The sequence below is a fragment of the Ranitomeya variabilis genome, chromosome 5, assembly GCF_051348905.1.
Source record: "Ranitomeya variabilis isolate aRanVar5 chromosome 5, aRanVar5.hap1, whole genome shotgun sequence".
NCBI classification, from domain to species: Eukaryota; Metazoa; Chordata; class Amphibia; order Anura; family Dendrobatidae; genus Ranitomeya; species Ranitomeya variabilis.
Genome location: NC_135236.1, coordinates 473,410,413 through 473,435,721, shown reverse-complemented (window position 1 = coordinate 473,435,721; position 25,309 = coordinate 473,410,413). Strand labels below are relative to the sequence as shown.

Sequence of the window (25,309 nt, the reverse complement as noted above, 5' to 3'; positions counted from 1 at the left end):
CTTCAACTTGCTTAACTGTTCATAATAACAGCAATTTTGATCAGGGATGCCACACATTTTATATGCCACTGTATATCTATATATATAATTGTCTAAGGGTCTGTTTGTCTGTAACCGAAATCCCGCGTCGCTGATTGGTCGCACCCAGCCGGCCTCGTCCAATCAGTGTTCATAAATAAACTACATACATATACTAGAACAAGAATAACATGGAGGACAGTCTGTGAGGGAGAGAATAACATGGAGGACAGTCTGTGAGGGAGAGAATAACATGAAGGACAGTCTGTGAGGGAGAGAATTACATAGAGGACAGTGTGTGAGGGAGAGAATAACATGGAGGACAGTCTGTGAGGGAGAGAACAACATGGAGGACAGTGTGTAAGGGAGAGAATAAAAATGTTCCCCGTTTTTAAGTTTATCATATGGTAAGAAAAATGGTGTCTTTGAAAACTATAAGTCATCCTGTAGAAAACAAGCTGTCATACAGCGATAGATGACTAATAAAGTTTTGACTCTTAAAATAAAGACAGGAGAAAAACAATGGCAGTGTGTCTAATGGGTTAAAACAAATGTAAGCACCAATGTTTATATGAATACTAGATGGTGGCCCGATTCTAACGCGTCGGGTATCTACTATATAATTGTCTAATTATACTAAACAGACCTATTTCACTAACCTTGTATCTTCACTATCCTACAACCCAAAACAACTGTTCAGCACATTTAACTCTCTCCTTCACCCCCCACTGTCACCTCCAACTCCCCTCATCTCTTCTGAAGACTTTGCCACCTACTTCAAAAACAAGATCGACCAAACAAGGCAAACCTTTACTGTTCCACCTCCCCAACCACTCCATATACCAGACTTCTGCCCTTCCCCAATAACTTCCATCTCCAACAGCACTGAAGGAGAAATTACTCGCCTCCTTTCCAAATCACACCTCACCACCTGTGCACTTGACCCCATCCCTTCCCACCTTCTCCCCAACCTCACTAACACGCTCATTCCAGCCCTAACCCATCTCTTCAACCTATCGCTATTTTCTGGTACTTTCCCCTCTGCCTTCAAACATGCCACCATCACACCCATCCTCAAAAAAGCTAACCTTGACCCAACTGCTATGCCCAGCGATCGCCCCATATCACTGCTCCCGTTTGCTTCCAAACTCCTTGAGCAGCACGTCCATGGTCAACTTTCCTCCCACCTCTCATCTAACTCTCTCCTTGACAACCTCCAATCTGGCTTCCACCCCCACCACTCCACCGAAACTGCTGAGCAAAATTACTAATGACTTACTCACAGCCAAAGCTAACAGACAGTTCTCCATCCTCCTCCTTCTCGACCTGTCCTCTGCTTTTGACACAGTCGACCAATCTGTGATATTGGTGCTGGATTTAAACACCGCTTCACTGATAATGTATATATTTTACCTGGAAAATCCTGTGTATTCATTGCATTATTCTTAAATCTTCATAAATAAACTACATACATATTCTAGAATACCCGATGCGTTAGAATCGGGCCACCATCTAGCATAGTATATAAAAAGCTTATTAAATGCACGTGATATTTTCATTGCAGTTAAAATATTGGACGGCCAAATGCAAGAAGTGAAGCCAAACACTCTGGGGAATATTGTAGTTAAGTAAGTGATCTGTTTTTTTGTACCTTTATTTGTAAAAAATCAAAAACCATAAAAGAAAAACAGAAGCAACTACAGTGACACCTGAGGAAAAATCAGTTTCTCACTGATGGTAACACCCAAATGGATGTCTGAATCTAGCCTTAATCAAAAATGTGAAGGACACTTTAAGATTGGCATACTATTTAACTTGCATGTCCTTTTATTTAAAAGCTGTGTTTAGTTCTCCTGCAGCACCCCTAAAGGAGAAAGAAAGCATTACACATTGCCCTGGAAAATCAGTAGACAGTCTGTGTGATGACTGGATCCTCTAAAGGAAAAGATGCTAGTGTAGCATCTCTCTGATCTGGCTCATTGGTGGCCTGGAATGGAGACCCCTTCGCCTCCCACTTTGTAAAAATTATCTAATAGTCTATTTGAAATTGTAGTTTCTAATTTTTAAACTGTTTTATTCTTTATTCTTTTTTGCTTTAGGTTACCGTTGCCACCCGGGGCTTTTTCATCTCTTTGGAAAAATGAAGAATTATTTAAAAGCCTCTACTTTAAGAACTTTCCAGTAAATATAACATTGAGACTTTGTTAAATATACACATACGAATATTTTTGTTCTGTTCTTCTAATTTGTCTTTTATATTTATTAGGGATATTATGACACAATGGACGCAGGCTACATGGACGAAGATGGATACGTGTATGTATTGTCAAGGGTTGACGATGTCATTAATGTTGCTGGACATAGGTTATCTTCAGGCGCCATTGAAGAGGTTGGTCAACCTATCTACGTTTCCTACCTAGAAGTGTTACAAAGTGTACAGCTATTTATGTAGTACACATGTCCATGATGTAAAATCTACTGTGTACTTGAATTCATATGAGAAGATGATATCGTTTATAATAATGCTATTTAATGTCTGGCAGGAGATGGCTTACCCTACAGTTGGCCTGTAGTTGGACCTTTATGTCCTACTTATTACCAATTTTGGAAATGTACAATTCATGACATAATGCAATGTATACATTTCCCTTTCTTCACTCTTATGTAGTCTATATTACTCCATAAGTCGGTGGCAGACTGTGCTGTAGTGGGTTTGGAAGATCCTTTGAAAGGACATATTCCTCTGGCACTGTGTGTCCTACGAAACGGTAAGCACTGTATTTCTCCTTTTCTTTCCTTACATCGGTCTTTAGTATGGCACATTACCTAATATACATATGATTTATTTTAGGTGTTGAAAAATCAACTGCCAAACTAACCGAGGAAATAGTGTTACTAGTCCGGGAACATATTGGGCCTGTCGCAGCATTTCGGAAAGTGATCATTGTAAAGCAGCTACCTAAAACCCGTTCTGGCAAGATACCGCGCTCTACTCTTTCTGCACTAGCTAATGGCAAGCCGTACAAGGTCAGCCAACAATGCCAGATTGGCATAATGTGAGATGCATAATGTGTACGTGGCCTGATAGAAGAAACGAATGATCCGTCTAGATGGTAAAGCACATTAGTAGTATTTTCCGGTATAATTTAGTCACTGTACAGAGCATGTGTGCACGCTATAGGACATTTATGGGTAAGACAGAAAGATTACTCATCACATATTCGCCTATGCCTATTCTGGAGAATTAGCTCCCAATATCTGTGCTCACTTACACGGACGTGTGGTGCCTGATCTGAATATGGTATCTGAACTGCAGGCAGGATGTTATAGAGCAGGGGCTGATCAGATTCATTTACATTTTTCTGGGAAAAGTTTCTTTAAAACTTGTATTTTTTTAATTGAAACACCTGTTGTTTTGTTTATCACTCATAAGACCGCCCACTGGACTCAGGTATACAGTCTTCCCTGTATGACTGTGCATGCAGAGATCGCTGTCAATCACTGATAGGACCGCCCACTGGACTCAGGTATACAGTCTTCCCTGTATGACTGTGCATGCAGAGATCGCTGTCAATCACTGATAGGACCGCCCACTGGACTCAGGTATACAGTCTTCCCTGTATGACTGTGCATGCAGAGATCGCTGTCAATCACTGATAGGACCGCCCACTGGACTCAGGTATACAGTCTTCCCTGTATGACTGTGCATGCAGAGATCGCTGTCAATCACTGATAGGACCGCCCACTGGACTCAGGTATACAGTCTTCTCTGTATGACTGTGCATGCAGAGATCGCTGTCAATCACTGATAGGACCGCCCACTGGACTCAGGTATACAGTCTTCCCTGTATGACTGTGCATGCAGAGATCGCTGTCAATCACTGATAGGACCGCCCACTGGACTCAGGTATAGTCTTCCCTGTATGACTGTGCATGCAGAGATAGCTGTCAATCGCTGATAGGACGCCCACTGGACTCAGGTATACAGTGTTCCTTGTATGACTGTGCATGCAGAGATAGCTGTCAATCACTGATAGGACCGCCCACTGGACTCATGTGTAGACTTCCCTGTATGACTGTGCATGCAGAGATAGCTGTCAGTCACTGATAGGACCGCCCACTGGACCCACATGCCAATAAACACCATGTATTTCAATGAATAAAATAGAAGTTGTACAGAATCTTTCCAGCAAACCTATATAGCATTCTGCTTAGCTTCTCCTTCTCTATAACGCACTGTCCACAGATTGGACTGCATGTACAATGTGACAAGTTCTCTTTAATTCTCTAATTCTGGAAAGGAAAAAATAAATAAAGTAAATGTATGTATACTGTATATGTAAGAGGCTGAAACTCTACAGGACTGATGTAAGAAATCAGTCTTTTATAACATGTGACTGACAACTGTCATTACAGTGGCTCCATTAAATGATAATAGCTTAAATAAACTGATGAATACAAAGGAGTCAAAATTTCTTTCAAGCTGCTCAGCTATTCTAACACAGAGTGCCATACCCGGGTGCTGCCATTCTGCTATGTGCTGCATATGGGTTCATAAAAGCTCCTGCTAAACCCTGGGTTCATAAGCGTTTTAGTGCCCCCTTGTGGTGGCTGCAGGCTGCCATAATTTTATTATCATACTCTAAAGGTGTGTGAAATGAAGGGAGGTTTATGAGCTCTGTAAAAGAAAAAATAAATGCATTCTGATATTAGTTTGCACAGCTCACTTTCTTCCCCTCCATGCACAATGAACTCTTCACAGGTCAAAGCACTTCCCCGTAGACATTAATGAACATTACTCTATTGTTTCCTGAGGACAATGTACGTATTATACAGCAAGGCTATAAATGCTGTTAATACATACTTAGTTGGCTGCCTATTATATGTAGTCTTGAAAAAACAAGCACGGTCACAGGAGTGCTGAAATGAAGCCAGGACAAAAATATTGGTGTAAACCACAACGCGTTTCAACGGTACCCCGTCTTCATCAGGTGGAAGTTTATTGTGAGTGGACAGGAAGGGGTATTTAAGGGCAGTACAACCAATCAAAATTAACATTCAATCAAAAACAAGTCACATGATAAAACACATGATAAAACAACACAACCAAATGAAATGCAAAAACATAAATGCCTCCATTAAAAGAATTAAAAACATCATAAAACTAAACACATATCATGTTAAACAAAAGATAAAAAATATATAAAAAAAAAGTCTAAAATGAGCTCAGAAAGGAATAATTACCTAATAACATTCTCAATAGTGAGATTTAACCCCTCGGGAGCCAACGTGCCCAATTTGAAAATCCAGAAGCTTTCCCTTTTAATAAGACTACCATAACGGTCAGACAGTCTCCGGAATAAAATCTATGATAGTTAGTTTAAGAGATTCCATGTTTTTTGGTGTGTAATTAAAAAATGTTTGGACAGACTATGCAGCAAGAAACCATTCCGAATATTTTGACCTTTTTATTATTTGGACAGGTACAGAGTTGGAAGCTCTGGATTTTGTCAGTAACTTCAATTTGAACCCCTGGGGCCTTACCTTCACAGAAAATCTGTCCCACACCTCAATCCAATTTTTAGATTTAGTGGTACACATTGATAGTGAGGGTCGCTTTTTCATGACTACACATTTTAAAACTGTGGACGTGAACAGTTACCTAAGTTTGCACAGTGGACACCTCCCCAAATGGATCTCGAACATCCCTTATGTGCAGTATTGGCGCATTAGGAAGAACTGCACAAGGGATGAGGATTTCCATGACAAAGCAAAGGTTTTAAAACAACGTTTTCACACTAAAGGTTACCCCAAGAAATTAGTTCATGATGCTTTTCTAAAAACAGAGACATTGTCCAAGCAGGAGTGTATACGCAAGATTAAGAGCAATAAGAGTAATAAGTCTTCTATTTCTGAACTCTCTAAATGGAGTCTTGTTACAACCTTTAATCAATCTCGTACGACAATTCAGAAACTTCTAATGAAATACTGGTTCATATTGAAAGGGGAGCCCATCCTTTCTGGCCACATCCCTGCCCATCCCAGAACAATCTTTAGAAGGAGTCGTACACTCTGTAATCTGGTTGCACCCAGCAATACCACTAGAAGTCCCCACGTTTTCTCCACAGTTCAGCTGGTTGAGAATGCTGGGTGCTTTTCCTGCAGGACAGCTAAATGCCTGTGCTGCAGATCCATCCAAAATGGGTCTACAGAATTTAAATCCAACACCACCAACACTAGCTATAACATTAGGTATCATGTTAACTGTCAATCCATGTTTGTAGTTTATCTGATAGAATGCGGCTGCGGTCTTCAGTACGTGGGCCGCACCACACAGACTATGCATGCAAGATTGAACAAACTTCGTCAAAATATTCGGAATGGTTTCTTGCTGCATAGTCTGTCCAAACATTTTTTAATTACACACCAAAAAAACATGGAATCTCTTAAACTAACTGTCATAGATTTTATTCCGGAGACTGTCTGACCGTTATGGTAGTCTTATTAAAAGGGAAAGCTTCTGGATTTTCAAATTGGGCACGTTGGCTCCCGAGGGGTTAAATCTCACTATTAAGAACGATATTAGGTAATTTTTCCTTTCTGAGCTCATTTTAGACATATATATATATATTTTTTTTTAAATCTTTTATTTAACATGATATGTGTTTAGTTTTATGATGTTTTTAATTATTTTAATGGAGGCATTTATGTTTTTGCATTTCATTTGGTTGTGTTGTTTTATCATGTGTTTTATCATGTTACTTGTTTGATTGAATGTTAATTTGGATTGGTTGTACTGCCCTTAAATACCCCTTCCTGTCCACTCACAATAAACTTCCACCTGATGAAGACGGGGTACCGTTGAAACGCGTTGTGGTTTACACCAATATTTTTGTCCTGGCTTCATCTCTGCGCTCCTGTGACCGTGCTTGTTTTTTCAAGTTTCATTTGTTTCTTCTCGAAGGTGAACGGCTGGAGCTGCGTTAAATCCTGCTTTCCTTTTTGAATTCCCTTGCTGTCCTCACAGCGCTCCTAAGAGACCGCTATTTTCCTGACTTATATATTATATGTATATAGTCTGGCATTATACAAAAAAAATTAATCTAAACCCCCAAAATATGAACACACCAGACAAAGAGTCTAGTGATCTAGTTTTATTATTGCAGATAACATACTGCTAAATTCCCTTTAAAAATAAAAAAACGGTTCTAAATGTCAAGGTTTTTCTAACTGTACTGCTTTCTTCCAGATTGGTTCAACCATCGAGGACCCTGGGGTTTTTAAAGATATTGAAGAAGCTGTACAAGCGGGACTGTGAATCAATAAGACACATTTTTTTTCTTAAATGGCCTAAATCTCTTTGGTACAAAGAGGCAGCTAGAACCGCTCTTGGAAGCGCAAAACGTAACCATTTTAGGTTGATAACTGGAACTAGAAAAACTTGTGGTTTCACTGTGAATTTTCTATCTACCACACTTGTAAGGATTGTTGCGATATTGCGCCGTTCTATTTGATACATCAGTATACGTTTGTATCCAGTGACAGCGTATACATTACATTTCTGTACAGAAACAGACACGTAGAAATATTACTAAATAAATAACTTGGCTCAAAACTTCAATCACTATTTCCCCAGGACTGTGCTCTTTACTACGTCATTGTTACATGGAATCCTGATTTACGCTCTCCAATGATTAACACTGACTATGTAGTATGCCAATATTAAATACAGCAATTTTTCATTTTTGTGATTGTTATTTTTTTAGTTTTCTTTCACTACAGAAACAGCGTCCCCAATAAACTTAGGCTGCGCTTGGTATTTCAGACCATAGGTTGTAATACCGCTCATATGGTCGGGGGCTGTGATGTTTTTGAAAGAGAGCAGCCATGTTTTTCTAATTCTGGATAATATGGCACAAAACCACAGAGTCCATTGTTGGCTGCATACTATAGAAATGAGGACACCCTAGCAGCTATGTCAGCAAAGACCACTGCGAGCAGCCGAGAGGCAACATTAATGTGACGTTAGGTAAATAATGCTGATTTTGTTCTTTTTAAACAGATCAAGCCTTTGACTCATTTTACTTTGTCTGAAATGTTTGATCATAAGTTCCCCTCAATATGTTTAGAATCAGATTCACAATATTAAGCAAAGGTCACCCTAAGCGCTGCCATATTTTGGGCTCTTAAGGTATTCCCTTTATTTAAAGGATGGATGATAACTTACTGATTGGTGAAGGTCCGACCTCAAAATGGAACAGCTGGTTGGATTTTTGTCACTCCAATCACTTTCTATAGACGAACAAGCACCGCGTTGGGCAGCCCCATAGAGAATGAATAGAGCGGTGGTTAAACATTCGTATTGACGCTCTATTCTAAAGAGGCTAAAATGCCCTATTCCCACAGTTGCTGCTAGGTATCTGCAGTGCTCAAAAACAAGTTGAGAGCGAGGCATTTATTCTCCTGCAATTTATGCAAGAAATAATGTTGCTAGATATCTTCCATCAAGGCGTGCCATCATTTCTTGAAAGGCAGCAGACACCATAAGGTAGTATGACATCAACTACACCAACAATAACTTGACCAGGTGAGAGCTTAATTGACAAACCAGCAGATGGGAGAATACACTTGTTTACCCAACACACAATTAGGGATGGATATTTGCCATTGAGACCGAAGTAAAATGAGGTATCGTAGTATGGCCAGCAGTAGTGGTGGATGACAAAGATGGTGGTGATAACGATTCTGACCAGATACATCTTGAGGGTCCGATCTGGCTGACATAGACGAACATGGTGAGATGGGGAGGAGGACAACTTGAAGGTTGCTCTAATTTCTGACCTTTTGCCAAACAAGTAATTTATGTCGCCTCATATGTTACCGTCGTTCTTAGTCCATATGAGCCAAGACATCCATGGCTTATTTTCCTCTTGCAGAGCATGCAGACTGCCAAAGAATCATCTGTCAGCAAAGTGCAAAAGAACACACAGGAGAAGTCTGCACATTTGACCCCTCACTACCACTACCAGACCTTTCAGGCACTGATGAGTCTCCTCCAACATCAGTATGTTTGAGATCACTTGCCTCAGAGCTGAGATTTTGCCTGAGTATCTTTTAGCCACAAGCTGCTCATGCTGTGTATCACCAAAGCCAACACCCTCCTCCACTGACGACCTCACAACTTTGGCACCCATGTCAGGTTCCCACCTCTTGTCCTCCAGAGAATCATCATTATCATCCCTGAATTGGTTGACAGTTGCTTCTCTGTAGGAAATTGCCTGAGCTCCTTTCCATTCTCCCACCCCCATTCACCAACACCTGATTTCCACCTTGAGATTTTGATTTGGATCAGAAAGCTACTACCTCTGGCACAGCCACCAACACAGCTCCATAATAAATTCATGTGTTCCATCTCTTTGTCATCTGGAAAAAAAACACTGATTCCTCATATTTTTCAATAAATCAACTGGAAGATATTGTTCTGGTGTAGTATATTCCATAGCCCTCAGGATGCCATGGGCTAGGAGACTATGAGCAAGAGCAGAAATGTGTCATTGACTGAATGGAGGTCCCGCTCTGTATAACATTAAGTGTTATGGTGGCGCAGGAGATGGACCGGGCAGGACACTGACTCCAGCTGATGGTGTTGGCTACATCATCCTGCTTTGACTAAGGCCTCTTTCACATTTCCGTCGGTACGGGGCCGTCGCAAACCGTCGGCCCGACGTACGTTGTGCAAATAGTGCACAACGTGGGCAGCGGATGCAGTTTTCAGATGCATCCGCTGCCCATTATGAGTTCCGGGGAGGAGGGGGCGGAGTTTCAGCCGCGCATGCACAGTCGGAAAAGGCAGTTCCAATGGACGAAAAAACGTTATATTGAACGTTTTTTCGTCACGACGGGCCGCAAAATCACAACGCATCCGTTGCACGATGGATGCGACATGTGGCCATACGTCGCAATGCCTCGCTAATGCAAGTCTATGGAGAGAAAACGCATTCTGCGAGCAACTTTGCAGGATGTGTTTTTTCTCCAAAACGACGCATTGCGACTTTGGCCAAATGATGGAAGTGTAAAAGAGGCCTAAGATGAGCGGTTTGAGAGATATTCCATTACGCCCTCCACTTCCTCACCACTTGCCAAAGGCAAAGGAGACTAAGTGTAACCTGTGTTTGGTACTACCGTTGGTACAGCTGCTGTCGGCAGTAACCGTAGTGTTGCTGCTGCTAGTGGCTTCCATGTTTTTTTTTTTTTGCAAATAATTTTTTTCATCACTCTACCACATCCCATGCCCTTCCACAATTTAGTTTAACATATGTTTCTGAAACAAGGATAATGTTAAATTTTTGTTCAAATCATTATCAGGCCTCTGTATTCATATAGCATGTGCAGGTGTACTATTGGAGAACTACAGCCATTTTCATAATGCGCACAGTTTATGATGTAGCCAGTTGTGTTTAAATTTCGGGATTTTGGAGATCTTTCTTTGGATGTCAATGGGTCCGTGAAAAAAATTGGACCGCACTTGGTTGAAATCCGAATGTGGTCCGATTTTCACATACTGTCAGAAAGGGAAAGGTGATGAAACTTTCTTAAAAAAAAAAGCTCTCCACATACTAGAAAATCAGGTGACACTTGGACCACACCCTGTTCAACTCTGATCAGAATGATCTGTCCATTTTTTTCATATGTGGAAAAATCAGACCACTGAATGAGCCCTCAGTGTTTGTTCTGTTGCAATTTCCAATACCGTTTCTGCAAAATTACAGCACTAAAAAACCTTGCATGCGTGAATAAATATAGCAAACAAATCTACTCAATTAAAGAAAGCCCTCCTATCAGAATTTGTGTCCTCTTAATATATTGCAGTTATCATATTATATGGCACTGTGTATTTACAATTGCTCATTTTGCCTTTACACAGCTAATTTGCCTGTTTTCCATTAGGTCTATGAATCACTTGATTAAAAATAGACTAGCAGAATCCTTCTCAGCTTTATGTAGAAACAGGAGGTCAATTTTCTCTGCATCAGTTATGGGTCACTGCCAAAGTCTATGGGGGTGGGGAAGGAGGGAGCAGCCGGGTCAGGAATTGAACAGAGGAAAGAGTCATACTTGGACAAGAGACTTCCTATTTCTACAAAAAAAGAGAAGAATTAGCTGGGTAGAAAGTCAAAATGAGCAATTGTAAGTACACAGTGCTATATAATATGATGACTGCAATATATTAAGAGGATGAGAACTTTGATGAAAGTGATTCTTTTATTTTTTTTGTACATCCGGCATAACGGCCATTTTATTTAGTGATCATTTTTATTGTCTTTACAAGGGGGCATTGCTTACAGGATTATCTGGGGGCTTTTCTTTAGGCTGCTCTGTATTATAACACTTTGAGCAGCATCCCCTTGATAAAGACCATAACAAATTAGCACTTAATAAAAAGGCCCATATCTCTGGAACCATATGGCAGATTTAAAAAAAACAAACAAACAAACAAAAATGGAATACTCAGGGGAGCAGAATGAATAAAATAAGAGCAAAAACTGGTCACTTTCACGTGGTTACAGTTTCATTGGTAGAGCTCCGCTTCATCTGAAGATGTTTGAGCAGATCTTGGCCGTGTGTACAGCGGATGTCAGGCATTACGGAAAGTATCAAGAAAAGCTAAAAGCCTCAGCACTGGGATTACAGTTGTAATAAGAAACAGGTTCCGAAAATAGTGTTGTTTCAGTATATAAAATGAAAAACGTTACAAACCTTCTCCTAGAATTATTGTATGTGTGATCTTTTATGAACAATGTGTTTTATCTAGTGGTCTCGTTTTATCATAGTCATGCCGGTTAGCCAGGTTCATGGGATATGGAAGATGTCAGCTTTTCATTGTATTTCATAGTGTTACTGATAGCCTGTGCTAAACTTTACTATTCTGACAAAAATTACGAATCTCCATGGAAACTAGTAGAGCGTATTATGAGCCTAGAGCACTCTCTGGTGGCCATCTTGAAGACACCACCTTCTTCATCAAGAAAAATCTTCATTATCAATATGGACATATAAAAACCAAAAACAGAATTTAAGATATTTTTTTCCCTTTTTTTTATTGACAATGGAAGGAAAACAGTTTGTCACCATGAACTTTCAACTTTCATTGGATAAAAATGAGATCTGACAATAAAATAAATCTTTCATGAACGTGCAGTTTTTTAACAGAATAACTAAAAGACAGTATTGAAGCGAAAAGTCAAGAAGCTTGAAGTTGGCAAATCCTTTCAAATAATCTTAACTTAGCCTACTTAGAAATGTCCATAGAAACTATTAAGGAAGCAACGGTTGCGACAACAAATAAAGCCACAGCAGGTAATAACATTTCGGATATGCCTATGTATTATACCAGTGGTCAGATATAATATTTAAGCATATGTCACACTGTCTTTCAGTTATGCCCTCTGAATTCCGAGGAAGTCATTACAAAGGCCATCGTGGCTAAGAGCAGAACAGTAAATAGGTTTCCTAATGCTCCGGCAAATAAAGGGATGAACTCAGGTTTGTACATAGGAAATAGATCTATTAAGACTGCTAGATTGGTTTATCCAGCAGATGCTGGCATCGAAACAGATGAAAGAAAGCAAAAGTCGTTCTCGGTAAAGCAAAGTGTTTTCTTGGTCCACAGGTTACATTAATTCATGACTTTGTTTTACAAAGACTTTTGTTTCGGTGATTGCTATTGACTCATGTAAACAGTTCATTACTCGAAGAGCCTTCACAGTGCTTCTCTGATAGTATGTGACCTATCGGGCGCCTTCGACAGTCCTTTTGGGCTCATCATCCAGATTACATCCTACAGAGCCAGAGGCAGGTATTCAGCTGTATGTTTAGAGGTTCTTAGGAGAAACATGTTGAGGCATCTAACTGCTAAACATACTAGATTGACTGTTACAATCCAAAAACTGTAAAAACAGTGAAATGGAAAGGTACAAACATTAGTGACTTTTTTTAGGTCTTCCCACATAGACTTATTGAACTTTAACTTTTATTTAAAAAAAATCATATTTATAACCATTTACACTTGAGAAAATAAAAAGACTTACACTTCATAAAATAAATACACGTTAAATACTTAAATATTTCTAGTATTTTACAAGGAAAACAGATGTAAAAGAACATAAAAACAATTGGTTCCATCTCAGTAAGTTGTGCACATTGAAGCCTCTAAGGATCATGGAAACCTTCGTACAATTATAGTTTTTCTTTTCTCTGTCGTTAACTAAGCAAACGATAATGCAGTACATAAAAATATCTTCACATTTTAGTATTGTAAATCAGTGCTCATTCTGCCACCCGGGCACCCGCCAGTTGTTCTCTTGCTGCAGTTCTCCTAGGTAGTGCACTTCAGGTAGATAGTTAAAAGGTGACACCTGCGAGAGCAAATATAGAACACTTATTAGTTCAAGCGAAAAGGGATTTCTTTCTTAAAACCACCTTAAATATTAAATCCACTGTCTAGATAACAAAATAAATATTTGCAATTTCCATTGTTTAAAAAAGAAACAAATAAGAATCCAGTGAAGAATTGTGCTTAAGAAGTCTGACGCCACTTGGTGTTCAAAGTGTAAAGCAGGGGTGGTGAACCTCAAGCCCCAGGACCATTTACGGCCCTCGATGACCTGTTATCAGGCCCCCGAGCAGATTCTCAGGGACCGCATTCTTGGCAGGGAGGTGTATTTTTATTACAACCAGCTCATTAATTTCTTCTTGCTCTGTTAGCACACACACGCAGTGTTCACTACTGAACATTGAAGGGCATGCAATGAAAGATTACATCCTGAAACCAGTGCCAAAGTCAGGATGCACTTTGTGGGCAGAGTTTGTACGGCCCCCGAAGGATGGTAGAAATATCCAAATGGCCCTTGGCAGAAAAAAGATTCCCCACCCCTGATGTAAAGCAATATGCACGTCATTCTATCAAGTCCTAACTCCACAGTTAATTGTCTGCATAGTGGCCCCCTGTAACTTCCAAAGAACCAATAGAAAAAGCTTTCTGTCCTGCCTTGTACTTGCTGTTGGCTGTTCTACACAGCATAAAAAAAAATCACTATTAAAAGGGTTGTCCATTGAACAAAGTACATTTTAATCAATAGATCATGGAGAAATAATAAGTTCCACAATTGGATGTGTTAAAAAAATGTTCATGTGCTGAAATAATCTTATAAATGTGCCCCTACTGTGTAATAGAGAGCTAGAGAGAGCCAGAATCTCTCTCTGAGAAATGATTGCACAGGCCGTATGCACCAAACCACAAGTATCAGTGATTGCTGTTTTGTTTGACCGAACTGGGACTAGTTCAGCCGTGAGTAGCCAGGGTCTATTTTGTTTAGTTAGCACCTGGACAAGGCTAGGGGTTTTGTGTTTATGGTTTTGTTTTTCGGTGCTGTGCAACCTGTGGAGATAAATGTCACACACCGCCTTCCAGCCAAAGTGAAGTTATCTGTGTGAAGCGAACACTTCGCGTGGCCTTGCACATAATTATTCTGCAGGACGTCGAGGCTTTTCGGACTGTCTTTGAAAGAGTGGCAGATAGGGAGAAACTGCCTCCAGAGAAATTGGCAGAGGTTTAGCTTCCTGGGGAATTGCAGAAAGCATACTATGACCTTGCTATGCAGGATGCCAAGAAGTTCAGCAAGCTAAAGGCAGAGATTATCTCACATTTGTTGTGTAACACTGGTAGTCTAGGCACAACAGGTGCACCTCTGGCACCATCAAAAGGACAAACCTCCCAGGTCCCAGATGTTGAAAATGTTACATTGGTGCAAAAATAGCTGCAGCCTCAGTCCTGCTCTCCAACACAGTTGATGGAAAGAGTGTATCCAAGTGTAACGGTATCCAAGTGATGGGATTTCTGGACTCAGGGAATTTGGTAACCCTGAAAAGGGCCACACTCCTGCTTGTGGTAGTCCCTGGAAAGGGGGTGGGGATAAGGTGTATCTGTGGAGATGCCAAGAACTATCACATAGCTCAGGTCGACATACGCATGGTTCCGGGTTCCACCAAGTGGGAGTGTTCAAGGACTTGTTGCATGCTATTGTTATTGGTCGAGATTTTCCTTTCTGCTGGGACTTTTAGGCTAAAGTTGTAGTACCCAGTAGTCCAGTATGCCACCAGGAGTTGGTTATGGTTACAAAGTCACATACTGTAAATGGTGAATTTCCGTTCACTGTACTGGCTAGAAAGGAGGATGAGAAAGCATCCATAGAAGCCATCTGGAGGAGTCCACGGACAAATATGGGACTGCCCAGCTCAGGAACTTAACAGCAAATGGTACTCTGGAAAATGTAAGTGAGACAATGATCTGTTTCTGCAAGAGGCCAGGCATAATGATTTGTTGTGTCGTGGGACCAAGGTGAAGGAACAGGTAAACTAAAAGAATGCCTGCTCGAGGCCCAAGAGAAAAAATTCAGGGGGTAATCAGTCAGCTCAAGTGACATAATTTAAGCCAGTGGATCTGGTGCTGTGTTAGTGCCCACAGTGTAGAGCAAGTTCCTTACCCAATGGCAGGGATTCTACAGGGTGGTGGAAAAGGTGGGAGAGGTCAATTATAAAGTACACTGACCAAGAAAAAAGAAGTCCTCTCTCATATATTATGGCAACATACTAAAACATAACTAAAAGGGTAGGGACCCACTTAGAACTCCTTGGCAGAAATCATCATGGTGCCTATCAAAGGGGCTGGAACATTGCCACTTTCCAAAAACCAGCACGGCCAAAAATTGGGACCCCAAAATAGGGGCAGGTTTTTGGAGTAACTTGGTTACTCTCGTGTCCTCAAACATCAACCTCATGTTCTGGTCAATTTAAAACCCTGCAGGTTCTGAGTGTTGGCAGATGTCATGGCTCAGTTTGGGGATCTCCTTTTTCTATTACCCGTGCGTGAGTTTGTGCTACGTTCATAACAGCAAATAGTGCCCAGCTGCTTCGAGTGGTGGTGTTATGTAGTAAAGCAAGGTAGGTTAGGATTAAATCCTAGCTTTGCATGTTCTGATTATGTGCATGTGCCTAGCTCTGCATATACCCAAGCTAGGTGACTGACTTACTCAATCAGCTGGGGAAGATGACCAGAGTGGTTTGTATTAGAGCTGGAGAGAGATACAAGTCAGACTCTGCCTAAGGAGAGACTACACAGGCCAACTACAACTGCCAATATCAGTGGCAGTGGTTGCTGTGGACAATAGCTTTTTGTTTGACAGAGCTGGGACTAGTTCAGTTGTGTATGAAGAGCCAGGGTATATTTTCTTTAGTAAGCGCCTGGACAATGCTAGGGATTTTGGGTTTATGGTTTTGTACAACCTGTTGAAATAAATATCACATTGTTTTGACACAAGAATCAATTGCCTGTGTGATTGCTGCCTACTGGTGAGCGTGAATCGCTACACCATGCAGGAACATCGTTGGCACATACCAGAGCTCCTGGCCAAAGAACAAAGCAACAGAAAATGTAAAAACAGGACAGCATGGAATTGCAGCTGATTATTTGGGCTTGTGCACACGACTGAATTTCTCCTCCGAATGCTATACATAGTTTTTTAGAATAGCACTTGTACCTATGATATTCTATATGTGCACATGTCAGGTTTTTTTCCTCTGACCAAGTGGTCAAAGAAAAAAAAAGGGTCACATTTTGATCCTACTCTTTTGTTTCCTCCCGTACCGAGGACCTGTGGTGGTTCAGACCATGTCCCTGCATGGTGAGACACAACCATTACACAGTGCATAGCAGGGTCACATTTATAAGATTATTTCAGCATAGGAATATATATATATTTTTTTTTTACACATCCCATTGGAGAGCTTAATTTTATTCTAAGGTCTATGAATAGGGATGTTTGGGTCGGTCGGATTCGGCTGTAGTTTATAAAAAAGGTTCAGTTCAGGTACCAGAATGGTAACCAAACTTGATCAGAACCTGAACCCCATTCAAGTGAATGGGGGGCCCGAACATCCGGCAATTCCCACGCTGCCATCTGTGTAACTGTGTGGGAAACACCGGCTCTGATCGGTGGTAATCTTACTGAAGACACCACCCTTCAGAGCCGCTGGATATCATGGACCACTGCGGGTTCCCATGATGTCACGGAGGACAGTGTGTGAGCCAGCTGCTGGGAACAGTGGTGACACAGTTACCGCTGGTCAGGCGTCAGCTGATAACTACTACTCTCGTCAGCATCGCCTGTTATCTATGATAGCAGTGTGAGCAGGCGACGCTGATGAATGAATTCACAAGCCGGCACCTGTACATAGTATGTAATATGTCAGTGAGATATATAATTAAAAGATAGTTATACACATAAATAAAAGAAAACAATGTCAAAGGGTCCCCCTTATTTGTAATAACTAGCTGAGGGAAAGCAGACAGATGGTGTTATTATTCTGGGAAGAGGCCAATATCCATGAAGCTTGCCAGGCTACTAATGTCAGCTCACAGCTGTCTGCATAGCCTTTACTGGTTATTAAAAACATGGGACCCCTCAAAAAATGAAGTGGGGTGCCCCATCCCCCCTATTTTTAATAACTAGCAAAGGCTAAGCAGCTTTTGGATATTTGCCTCCTCCCAGACTAATGACACCAGCCCCCTAGCCTCCCCAGATATCGCACACCCCATAGTCAAAAGCAACAAACACACACACAGAGAAAGATCCTTTAATTGTAAAAAGCATTCCCCAACCCTTTTTTCCCCCTTTATTACCTTTAAAAAGTAAAATAATCCAAAGAAGTCTGCCGTAAATCCATCCCTCATCCCACGACGATCTCTGACTCTGCTACATCCAGATGCAGTGCTGAGAGGTAACATCAGCAATGTGACCACTCAGCACGACAACTGGAACACAGTGACAGCGTGTGAATCCGGCTACTTCGACGAGCGCTGCCATCAGTAAGGTTATCGCAGTTGAACAGCCGATGAACAGCGCTAACCTTACCGACGTCACTGCTCGCAGGGTGAGAAAATTTCTTGGCTGGTTATTAAAAATAGGGAGGACCCCACATAGTTTTTTACATTATTTAAATTTTTATTTTTTTTTAAACGGCGTGTTGGCCCCTCTATTTATGATAACACAAAATATTTTAATTTTACTTATAGTATGATTCACATCTGACAAATGACATCTTATGCTGTATATTTTCAGGTATCTGCATAATGTCCAAGCTACTGAGCTGTGGTAGGACTCTTCTCGTCATTTAACTCTTTCTCTCGTGATTTCTAGGAAATTTCTAGCTGAATAGTTGTAACCAGCTTTGACCAGTATACAGTTTAGATATAAGCTATAGAAATATTTGAAATCACATTAACCCATATTAGATTGGTCCTGAGCATTTATTATTAGATTCACAATTTTTTGGTCTATTATGGGAATCAATAGTCACCAATCTTAATAACTTGACTGAGCTCATATAATATAGTAAGTCCAATAGGTAAACAAGGTCAGTACAAGGTAAGATTTTCATTTTCTTTGTAGATTAATTGTATATTAAACTGTACTAATCATATTCAAAAGTGAATATAAAATTCAGTGTAATCAGGCAGGTTTACCAGCAATTCTATGGTGAACTCCGGATAGTAGACTATGGTAGTCTATAGTAGACTATGGCTTGCCAAGAGTTGGGACAAATAACATATACTCTTCTACTACATTGGGAAGTTCATAAAGAAATCTATTACAACTGGACGAAACTATGAGCAGCTAGATTTTCGTTTTTATGAAGAAAACCTTTAAATATCAGAGATAGATTGTAAATATCTAGTTACTGGGGGTTGCATTGCAAGGAGATCCACCATTCATGAACACATGGGTTCCACATTCCTGTTCCTCCTCTCTGGTGGCTATGAATAAAGAAGCATGGTTGTTCATGAGCCATGACCAGTGCAGCTCCAATCATTGTCTATGGGACTGATGAAGGTAGTAGAGCATAGCATTTTGCCACCTCAGTCGGTTCCATACACACAATCTAGAGCAGCAGGGGTCATGCATGATTATACTGCACAATTCAGTTCCTACCACCATGATGAAATGAGGACCAGGAGTGCTGTTCTTGTGATCAGTGGGGGTCCGGCAATCAGACATTATTCACTATGATATGGATAGGTTATGAATGCTTTCTTGCTGGAAACCCCCTTTACATGTGGAACAGTAGTCAAATGTAAGATGAATGATTGGTGGTCAAATTAAAAGAAAATGTGTGAAAAATTGAAGTATACTCACTGCAACTCAGTGCTTTGCTCTTTTTAGATCTGTCAACATGAGTATGTCCGGACTGTAGAGCTGTCTAATCTCTGCATTGCCGAAGGGGCAGCAGCTGATAAATACAAAAGAGAAAAACAGACTTAAGTTTATAAAGTAGAAAGTATCATCTCTCCTTGTGGAGACTGACATGCTATCCTAAGTCATGTGACAAGGCTCGTTAAAGGGTCAACATTGACTTGTAGGATTGCTACCTTCCAATAGGTGGCACTAGAGTTCTAGTTCTCCGAAGAGACATTTTGCATAAAGTAGAAAGTGAAATGCAAACACAGCAACGATCTGCAGATTGATAAACCAGCTTCAGATGATAAACAGGTTTACTGCAAAAGACAAGCCCTTCAAATAATACAGTTCTTGCCTTACAGCATGCCACCTAGTAGACACTCCAGGCATCCAAAACGCCTGTGGCTATGCAGAGGATTTCACGATTCATTCATTATCCAACAGTGGAATGAAAATCATATTGTGCTCCACTGTTAGACTCAGTAGTGAGTGAAGCAGAGCACTCATTGGTATTAAAGGGGTTGTCCAGTGGATAATAAATAGTTCGAAAAGAGCCCAGACAAGTATAAAATAAGAAAAGAATCAACGCTCAGTCAAACATCGCCCAAGGATCCTATTCTACTACTTACCTGGTCCCTGCTGGCCTTGGCTTACTCATCTCATCACACTGGAAATAGTGGAAAAATCCAAGTCAGCCAGTTGCTTGGCCGATGAATGGCGGAGAGGATATTTCTGCCCATTTTCAGTGTGGGTAAATGGGAGAAGGAAGCCGAGGCCAGCAGGGATCAAGTAAGCATCAAATCGGAAGTGAAGGGGTGGGAGAAACAGGGTGAGTATAGATTTATTTTTTTTAATTTCATACTACTCTGAGTCCTTTAAAACATATCTAGTAGACAATCCTTGATTGAAATGTACTTTCAGGAATCTTTACATTGACATTTTCCCCACCCTGAACCTCCAGATAAAAAGCAAAGGGAATGAATACTTTCGCAAGCCACTGTAGGCACCGCGTACAAATGACTGCTGGGGGCCCCCTTCATTTTTTGTTTATGCCAGAGACACATTTACACTAAAGCTGTTCCCCACTGACTCGGATACTTATACAAGATAATCATCGTGTAATAAGTTTGTTTTTGCCGTTTACGCCAATATGTTTGTTTATTACAGCTTCTCTATGTTGGAATGTGTTAGAAGCTGGAACCATTATTATTCTGTAATGTTTATAGCATGATTGTTATGAAATGATCATATCCTGGAAAGATACAGCATGTTATTTTGACATAATAATCTATTTAATACAGTTATACACAATAGTATGCCGTCTTGCTGCAAGCGCAGCTAAAAATAAAGCGGTACCATCTGTTGTCATTTTTCGTGAGTGCCCGGATGTTGTTGTTAATCTAAATCCTGCTGGCAGTGTTTCTGAGGAGCCTGGCATCATGCTGATTCCATGGACCTCTCGTGGTGGAAATTGCCTCCTCCAGGAGGGCCCACGTCTGAAGTTTTTGTCATCGCTCTGGAAATACAAAGCATGCCAAATTACATTGAGAAAGTATTTATGTGAAGCTATTACTTTTACGTAATGGTTTCCCTTTTCATTTTATATTTCTAACATGCATTTCCTTTTTTACACTATAATCCATATGCAACTTGTCCTTCATGTTCTTCTTTGAGCGTTTGGATTCATACAGTAGATAAAAGAATATGTTCATTGTCTGTACCTTTCAAAAGATTTCCTGGGCACTAAACAAACAGTTATTTTTTTCTATCTGGCTGTCCCTGTAATATGTCCACAAATTCCCCTGTTACATTTTATGCAGCTTTTTTCCTCTCCTCTTCAGGCTCATGGAGCCTTCTTTGTGGTCTGCTGGTGGTTACATCCTGAACTTCCCGCCAGCTCTCCCTCTATGTCTCTAGACTACATTTCCCAAGACGCTTCCTTGCAAGAGCTCACGCTTTCCCACCCTCTGGGGAATATTACATCACTTACCGAAGGCCTCCACAACAACATTATTAATAATAATATCCAAGCTCTACATCTCTTCTTAATGACATATCTTTCAACAAGTTACATTTTCGAGAGGTTTCTGGGCAGTTGGCGTCTGTCTATAGCTCACATATGGAAATATCGAGATTTTCCTGAATTTAAAGCATCACTGCAGTGTTTTTTTTATTTCAGTGCTGGAGTGGTGCTACTAACCTAGGTTCCCTGCCGCCGGTCTTATACTTACCAGCCGCCATCTTCATCTGTTCCCACTGCTGGTCTTGTCGGTCTCCAGCAGCTGTGACCTGTCAGATCACTCCAGTGTGTGCTGGCGGATCCAGAAGTCAATACTCAATGTACGGTATGTCTATGAGAGCCAGAAAGACGCCCTTATAGACTTACAATGGGAGCTCGTGACAGTTATCTCTGACTTCCTGTCAGTCAAAATTTGGGGTCACAAGATGACTGCTCAGGACTGGAGTGTCACCGATAAAAATGGAGATGGAGACTGGTAAGTATAAGGCTATGTGCACATGATGCATATTTGCGTCGTTTTTATACACGTGTAAATGCTCCAAAAACGCAATGGAATACTAAAGCAAGGTAATTCAATGACAATCCTGAAGTATTTTGCACATGATCAGTAAATTTCCATCCATATTTGCAGTGTTTTATTTTATGCAGCATGTCAATTCTTTTTGCGTTTCTGCAGCATTTTTGACTCATTGACTTCAACAGAGTCAGTCAAATCTACAGCAAAAATGCAGGTGTAAAAAAGGTTTGCGTATTTGCTGCAGATTTGCTGCCAAAAACACTGCAATTTGTCAAATGATGTCAGAAGGAGGAAGAGTGTGTGGGTGGGGAACATGTGTGTGTGTCTCTGTGAGTGGGCGGAGAATATGTGTGTCTGTCTGTGTCTGTGTGTCTGTCTGTGTGTGTGTACCCATGCGACGTGTGTACCCAGGTGTCGTCTGATGGGACTACTAATCCCATCCAGACACGTGTTTTGTCACATACAGCCCTGGCAAAAATTAAGAGACCACCACATCAAAACCCTGTCATGGGCAGCCCAATCTCCAGACCTGAACCCCATTGAAAACCTCTGAAATGTAATGAAGAGGATGAAGGATAGTCACAAGCCATCAAGGAAAGAAGAACTGCTTACACTTTTGAGCCAGGAGGAGTGTGAAAGACTGCTGGAAAGCATGCCAAGACGCATGAAAGCTGTGATTAAAAATCATGGTTATTCCACAAAATATTGATTTCTGAACTCTTCCTGAATTAAAACATTAGTATTGTTGTTTCTAAATGATTATGAACTTGTTTTCTTTGTAGTATTTGAGGTCTGAAAGCACTGGGGTTTTTTTATTTTGACCATTTTTCTTTTTCAGAAAAAAAATACAAAATTTATTGCTTGGAAATTCGGAGACATGTTGTTAGAAGTTTATAGAATAAAAGAACAATTTACATTTTACTCAAAAATATAAAAAGAAAAATCAGACAAACTGAACATTTTGCAGTGGTCTCTTAATTTTTGCCAGAGCTGTATAACAGAGACAGCATAAGCCGAAGATAGGAGAATAGTCTCATCATCCGGCACCTGTGTTCAATTGTAAAAAAAAAAATCAAAACATTTACATATTCACATACAAAATACATACTCACTGAACGCTTAATCCCCGATGCCTGTGTCTCCTGCAAACAATCAAAAAAAATAAACCAACATATACTCACCTTTCTGCCGTAGTCCATTTAATACCGAGTGTCCCACGTTGATTACGGTAGTGCCGTAAGTGAGAGCACCGGAGCTGATCAGCTGATGAACTCTGGTGAACTCTCACAGTGGCTCAGTGATACACTGCGGGAGCGATTACCTCCTGTCAGTGTATCGCCGGAGGCTGGGTAGAGCGGTCTCTCCCGATGTGACTGTTGTACACGTGAGCTCGCCGAGGGACACTCGGTATTAAATGGACTACGTCGGATAGGATAGTATTATATGTTGGTTTATTATTTTTTGATTGTTTGCAGGAGACAAGGGCATCGGGGATTAAGCATTCAGTAAGTATGGTAAATTTAGATTCAATAAATGAGTCTATGTGATTATTTCAAATAAAGGACTTTATTCTGGCTGTGTCTTTATTTACCATGTAACTATAAGATTAGTAATGGATAGGTCTCTTACAGACACCTCTCCATTACTAACCTGTGGGCTTGATGTCACCTGACAATACAAAGGTGACATCAACCCCACAAAAATGAACCCCACTTGCCACCGCAACAGGGCAGGTGGGAAGAGTGAGGCTAAGTGCCATAATTTTCTCATCTATAAGATGCGCCATTTCTGAGGTGACTGAGAGCTGATGTTCTTAGCCTGGGGGAAGCCAATATCCATGGCCCCTTCCCAGGCTATTAATATCAGCCTGCAGCTGTCTGCCTAGCTTTTGCTGGTTCGATTTTATAGGGGGACCCCATGTCAATTTTTTTCTGGGGTTCCCCTGTAAACTAGCCAGTAAAGGCTAAGCCAACAGCTGTGAGCTGATATTAATAGACTGGGAACATTTATGGCTATTGGCTTCTTCCCAGAACATTAACATCAGCCCTCGGCTTTCCCTCTGCTGGTTATGAAAATTATAAGGGAGCTCACGCAATTTTTTAATAACATTTTTTGAAATATAAACAGATATTGCATTTCACGCAGATTTCTGACGGTTGATTTTTTGTTACAGCATATGTAGGTTAATTGTGTTAATGCTCCTGCGTAGGCTAGTGTGTGTGTTTGTGTGTGTGTCTTTATTTAATATTAATGAGGGTATCTGGCTGAAGAGGTTGAACAAGGAAATGACATCACAATTCTTTTTTTTTTAATATATCTTTATTTAGCTTTATGGATTTACAAAAAAGCATGAAAAACCAAAAGATACAGAAACCTTGCAGAAATTTCTGCAAGCAACTACGCAACATGTGCAGATAGCCTAAGACTAGAAGCAAACATCTTAGATTAGCAGCACCTCTGCTGCACTGAAATAAAAAAAATGCTGGAGTGGTGCTTTAATGACATCATAACATCTAATACACGAACGGGTGGATCAGCATTGAAATTTGAGACTGAATTGTACTGTCTGTGCCCACCATATTAATTCTTCATCTTACCTTATTATTACACTATGTATAGAAGGAACTATTTCCTTCCACTAAAACTATTACATACAAGTTCAAGAGTTAATTTGCCTCCATATATTTGAGATGCATGGACTCTTGTCTGAGTCTAAAAAATGGCACACCACTGAGACTAAGCGCAGTGTTACCTCTTTCAAACAATACTTTTTCAAACGTATTTTCAAGACTTTTAAAATAGTAAACGATATGACTCCCTATCACTGCCATGTATGAGCGGCATCAGAACCCAAACCACAGCAGGATGAGAGGAGAATCTCCCAGGTTAGAACTGACTTGGGAACAAAGCAGTATTACCTCATCAAGTCTTCTTTCAGTTCCAAGTGCCAATAAATTATTATATTCTCTTTCTAAGATTTGTCTTGCCTGAAAATAAAAAGTTTAGAAATTGTTTATTAACTGACAAATATTCAAGCACTTAAAGTAGTTACTCCACGAATAAAGTTGATTTTAATCTGTAGATCTTGGAATAATAATAATAACTAAGTTCCACAATTGGATCTGTTTAAATTACATTTTCCTGTGCTGAGATAATCTTATAAATGTGCCCCTTCTGTATCCTCTTGGACAGGGGAGGAAGCAAAAGAGTATACAGACAGGACAGCAGGGGATCACAAATGATTCTTTTTGTGAGGTAAAACATTTCACTGCCTGTTCTTAAATGTTTTACCTCACAGCATGTCTGTTGTAATATCTGCTTTCTGATGTAATATTTTCAGCCACGCTGATGTGTTATTTGCTATGTTATAAAGTGCACCAGCTAGAGACGAACAGGTCTGCCAAGATTTAGATCCAACAAATCACATGTATTTTACAGCAAAATTAGATTTGCAGCACAGTC

The 25,309-nt window shown here is 40.4% G+C and overlaps 2 protein-coding genes across 13 annotated transcripts in view; one reads left to right on the top strand and one right to left on the bottom strand.

Annotated features, from left to right (window-relative positions):
- ACSS3 (acyl-CoA synthetase short chain family member 3) overlaps positions 1 to 7,764 on the top strand; it is a 121,621-nt gene extending 113,857 nt beyond the window's left edge. For both annotated transcript variants that reach the window (XM_077265486.1, XM_077265487.1), the window contains 6 exons: positions 1,583 to 1,646; positions 2,118 to 2,199; positions 2,285 to 2,407; positions 2,687 to 2,786; positions 2,870 to 3,045; positions 7,268 to 7,764. In XM_077265486.1, the coding sequence (XP_077121601.1) occupies positions 1,583 to 1,646; positions 2,118 to 2,199; positions 2,285 to 2,407; positions 2,687 to 2,786; positions 2,870 to 3,045; positions 7,268 to 7,336 (614 nt within the window). In that variant the 3' untranslated portion in view covers positions 7,337 to 7,764. The remainder of the gene's footprint in view (positions 1 to 1,582; positions 1,647 to 2,117; positions 2,200 to 2,284; positions 2,408 to 2,686; positions 2,787 to 2,869; positions 3,046 to 7,267) is intronic.
- Positions 7,765 to 12,092: 4,328 nt separating this feature from the next.
- PPFIA2 (PPFI scaffold protein A2) overlaps positions 12,093 to 25,309 on the bottom strand; it is a 580,573-nt gene continuing 567,356 nt past the window's right edge. For 7 of the 11 annotated variants that reach the window (XM_077265479.1, XM_077265480.1, XM_077265477.1 and 4 more), the window contains 4 exons: positions 24,766 to 24,834; positions 20,667 to 20,826; positions 19,269 to 19,362; positions 12,094 to 13,433 (listed from right to left, as the gene is read on the bottom strand). In XM_077265479.1, the coding sequence (XP_077121594.1) occupies positions 19,301 to 19,362; positions 20,667 to 20,826; positions 24,766 to 24,834 (291 nt within the window). In that variant the 3' untranslated portion in view covers positions 12,094 to 13,433; positions 19,269 to 19,300. Of the gene's footprint in view, positions 13,434 to 19,268; positions 19,363 to 20,666; positions 20,827 to 24,765; positions 24,835 to 25,309 lie in introns of all 11 variants that reach the window. The other 4 variants (XM_077265481.1, XM_077265478.1, XM_077265476.1 and 1 more) reach the window with 1 other exon arrangement.